This window comes from Lithobates pipiens, unplaced genomic scaffold (assembly GCF_037356315.1).
Source record: "Lithobates pipiens isolate NorthernLeopardFrog02 unplaced genomic scaffold, aLitPip1_a1.2 Scaffold_28, whole genome shotgun sequence".
Taxonomy (NCBI): Eukaryota; Metazoa; Chordata; class Amphibia; order Anura; family Ranidae; genus Lithobates; species Lithobates pipiens.
Window position 1 is genome coordinate 5,106,412 of NW_027507789.1, and position 4,078 is coordinate 5,110,489.

At 64.0% G+C, this 4,078-nt stretch overlaps 1 protein-coding gene across 1 annotated transcript; it reads left to right on the forward strand.

The window, feature by feature from the left end:
- Positions 1 to 781: 781 nt before the first annotated feature.
- LOC143934828 (Golgi apparatus membrane protein TVP23 homolog B-like) lies at positions 782 to 3,965 on the forward strand (the record flags this gene model as incomplete). Its single annotated transcript, XM_077458443.1, is given in 3 exon segments — positions 782 to 897; positions 3,531 to 3,613; positions 3,821 to 3,965. Coding segments are annotated over 3 exon segments (240 nt in total), but the record flags the coding sequence as incomplete, so codon positions are not given.
- Between the last annotated feature and the right edge of the window lie 113 nt (positions 3,966 to 4,078).

The following is a 4,078-nucleotide window of genomic DNA, read 5'->3' on the forward strand; positions in this document are numbered from 1 at the left end:
GAATGAGGAGGAATGAGGAGGAATGGAGGGGGGTGGAGAAGAATGGAGGAGAATGGGAGGAATGAAGAGGAATGAGGATGCATGGAGGGGGATGGATAGGAATGGGAGAAGAGAGGAGGAATGAAGAGGAATGAGGAGGAATTGGAGGGATGGAGAGGAATGGAGGAGAATGAGGAGGAATGAAGAGGAATGAGGAGGGATGATGGGGGATGGAGAGGAACGAGGAGGAATGGCGGGAGATGGAGTGGAATGGAGCAGAATGAGGGGGACTGAAGAGGAATGAGGAGGAATGGAGGGGGATGGAGAGGGAATGGAGGAGAATGAGGAGGAATGAAGAGGAATGAGGAGGGATGATGGGGGATGGAGAAACGAGGAGGAATGGAGGGGGATGGAGGAATGGAGGAGAAGTGAGGAGGAATGAGGAGGAATGAAGAGGATGAGGAGGGATGATGGGGGATGGGAGAGGAATGGAGGAGAATGAGGAGGAATGGAGGGGGATGGAGGAATGGAGGGTGAGGACAGAAATGTCCGGCGATATTTTCGTACCGGAGGGGGCGATCACATCTCATGACAATATGTTATTATTATTATTATTGCTCAGTTCCAACGCCATCTTCCCACATTTTCTCCTCCAACAGCCCCGCCCCCGTGCTCGGCTCTTTCACACGCCCCGCCCTCCCCCATGTTGGAGCGCTGAAGGTGGGAGGAGATATAAATTTGTAGTAAGGTGGGAGGGGGCGTTCTTCCTATAGGCCCCGCCCCTAGAGGGATGGAAGGGCGTTTCTCGCATTTGTGCTCCTCCCATCTGCGGGTGCACGAGTCGGCGGCGGCGTGCGGGGATGCCGGAAGTGAGTCGTGTCCCGGAAGTCGGAGCTGTGAGGTGATATGATGCGGCAGGTGAGTGAGGGGAGAACCGGGCCTGCCGGGGGATGATAGGACTTGTAGTTCTCTGGGGGGGTGATGGGACTCGTAGTTCTCTGGGGGGGGAGGGGGTGATGATGGGACTTGTAGTTCTCTGGGGGGGGGTGATGGGACTTGTAGTTCTCTGGGGGGGTGATGGGACTCGTAGTTCTCTGGGGGGGTGATGGGACTCGTAGTTCTCTGGGGGGGAGGGGGGATGATGGGACTTGTAGTTCTCTGGGAGGGAGGAGGGGGGGTGATGGGACTCGTAGTTCTCTGGGGGAGGGGTGGGGGGGTGATGGGACTCGTAGTTCTCTGGGAGGGAGGAGGGGGGATGGGACTTGTAGTTTCTCTGGGGGGAGGAGGGGGATGATGGGACTTGTAGTTCTCTGGGGGGAGGAGGGGGGATGATGGGACTTGAAGTACTTGTAGTTCTCTGGAGGGAGAGGGTGATGGGACTTGTAGTTCTCTGGGGGGAGGAGGGGGGATGATGGGACTTGTAGTTCTCTGGGGGGAGGAGGGGGGATGATGGGACTTGTAGTTCTCTGGGAGGGAGGAGGGGGGATGGGACTTGTAGTTCTCTGGGGGGAGGAGGGGGGATGATGGGACTTGTAGTTCTCTGGGGGGAGGAGAGGGGGGATGATGGGACTTGTAGTTCTCTGGGAGGGAGGAGGGGGGATGGGACTTGTAGTTCTCTGGGGGGAGGAGGGGGGATGATGGACTTGTAGTTCTCTGGGAGGGAGGAGGGGGATGATGGGACTCGTAGTTCTCTGGGGGAGGAGGGGGATGATGGGACTTGTAGTTCTCTGGGGGAGGGGTGGGGGGTGATGGGACTCGTAGTTCTCTGGGAGGGAGAGGGGGGATGATGGGACTTGAAGTACTTGTAGTTCTCTGGGGGGAGGGGGATGATGGGACTTGTAGTTCTCTGGGGGGAGGGGGATGATGGGACTTGTAGTTCTCTGGGGGGAGGAGGGGGGGATGATGGGACTTGTAGTTCTCTGGGATCTGTCTGTATCACATTCGGTGTAATTCTGGGTGGAGTTGTGACTCCGGCTCTTCCCTGGGATTAGACGATCCGGTCCGTTCTTCTGGCTCTGGGCGGAGCGTGTTTTGTCACATGACACAATGTGGGAGCACTGCCAGGTTTTGGGGTGTTATTAGCAATAGGAAATATCAGCACTGCAAGCCGATTTGCCATGTTTTTGCCCAGCTCTGCCAGTGTGGGTCCCCCGGGGGGGCGTCCGTCCTGAGGTGGGTCCCTCGGGGGGGGGGGGGGGGGCGTGCGTCCTGAGGTGGGTCCCCCGGGGGGGGGGCGTGCGTCCTGAGGTGGGTCCCCCGGGGGGGGGGCGTGCGTCCTGAGGTGGTCCCCCGGGGGGGGGGGCGTGCGTCCTGAGGTGGGTCCCCCGGGGGGGGGGCGTGCGTCCTGAGGTGGGTCCCCCGGGGGGGGGCGTGCGTCCTGAGGTGGGTCCCCCGGGGGGGGGGGCGTGCGTCCTGAGGTGGGTCCCCCGGGGGGGGCGGCGTCGTCCTGAGGTGGGTCCCCCGGGGGGGCGTGCGTCCTGAGGTGGGTCCCCCGGGGGGGGGCGTGCGTCCTGAGGTGGGTCCCCCGGGGGGGGGGGGGCGTGCGTCTGAGGTGGGTCCCCCGGGGGGGGGGGGCGCTGCGTCCTGAGGTGGGTCCCCCGGGGGGGGGGGCGTGCGTCCTGAGGTGGGTCCCCCGGGGGGGGGGGCGTGCGTCCTGAGGTGGGTCCCCCGGGGGGGGGGCGTGCGTCCTGAGGTGGGTCCCCCGGGGGGGGGGGCGTGCGTCCTGAGGTGGGTCCCCCGGGGGGGGGGCGTGCGTCCTGAGGTGGGTCCCGGGGGGGGGGCGTGCGTCCTGAGGTGGGTCCCCCGGGGGGGGGCGTGCGTCCTGAGGTGGGTCCCCCGGGGGGGGGGGCGTGCGTCTGAGGTGGGTCCCCCGGGGGGGGGGGCGTGCGTCCTGAGGTGGGTCCCCCGGGGGGGGGGGGCGTCCTGAGGTGGGCCCTCGGGGGGGCGTGCGTCCTGAGGTGGGTCCCCCGGGGGGGGGGGCGTGCGTCCTGAGGTGGGTCCCCCGGGGGGGGGGGCGTGCGTCCTGAGGTGGGTCCCCCGGGGGGGGGGCGTGCGTCCTGAGGTGGGTCCCCCGGGGGGGGGGGCGTGCGTCCTGAGGTGGGTCCCCGGGGGGGGGCGTGCGTCCTGAGGTGGGTCCCCCGGGGGGGGCGTGCGTCCTGAGGTGGGTCCCCCGGGGGGGGGGGCGTGCGTCCTGAGGTGGGTCCCCCGGGGGGTGGGGGCGTGCGTCCTGAGGTGGGTCCCCCGGGGGGGGGGGTGCGTCCTGAGGTGGTCCCCCGGGGGGGGGGGCGTGCGTCCTGAGGTGGGTCCCCCGGGGGGGGGGGGCGTGCGTCCTGAGGTGGGTCCCCCGGGGGGGGCGTGCGTCCTGAGGTGGGTCCCCGGGGGGGGGGCGTGCGTCCTGAGGTGGGTCCTCGGACTCTCAGGCTGGCATGTCGGGCTCCGTACAGAAGGAAGGGTATTCCCTTTCCATAGGTCAGCCTACACAAGTGTACTGTATACAGGTTCCCTCCTTCGCTCCTCTGTGATTGGTCCTCTTTATTGCCGCTGTTTTCTAGGACAGTCTAGACGAGACGGAGGACGTCTCTCTCTTCGATGCAGATGAAGAAAACACGAGGAGGCCGAAACAAAAGAAAATAAAGTAAGTGTAATGGAGTAAAGAAAAATGTAATGACCATTCCTGAGATGCGGTGGCATCCATCCCACTTCCTGTGAGCCCAGGGCGTCATGAGCCCGCCCCTGGGGGTGTGTCATCGCACTAGCCCGGCTCTCAGTGCTGCTGCGCAGTTCTCCTGCCCAACGGGCATCTAGTGAAGTTGTTGCCCATGAAACTTTTCTGTATTTCCAGGCACCCCCTGGCATCGTTTTTCCACCTCTTCTTCCGGGTGAGCGCCATCCTGGTCTATATCCTGTGTGAGCTCATCTCCAGCAGCTTCATCGCCTGCATGGTGACCATCATCCTACTTCTGTCATGTGACTTCTGGGCGGTAAAGGTGAGTGACGCTTCTCGACGTGACCGTCCTTCGCATTGTTGTGTCCTCACATACAGGAATTAACCACTGAAGCCTCGGAAGATTTACCCCCCCCCTTCATGACCAAGCTATTT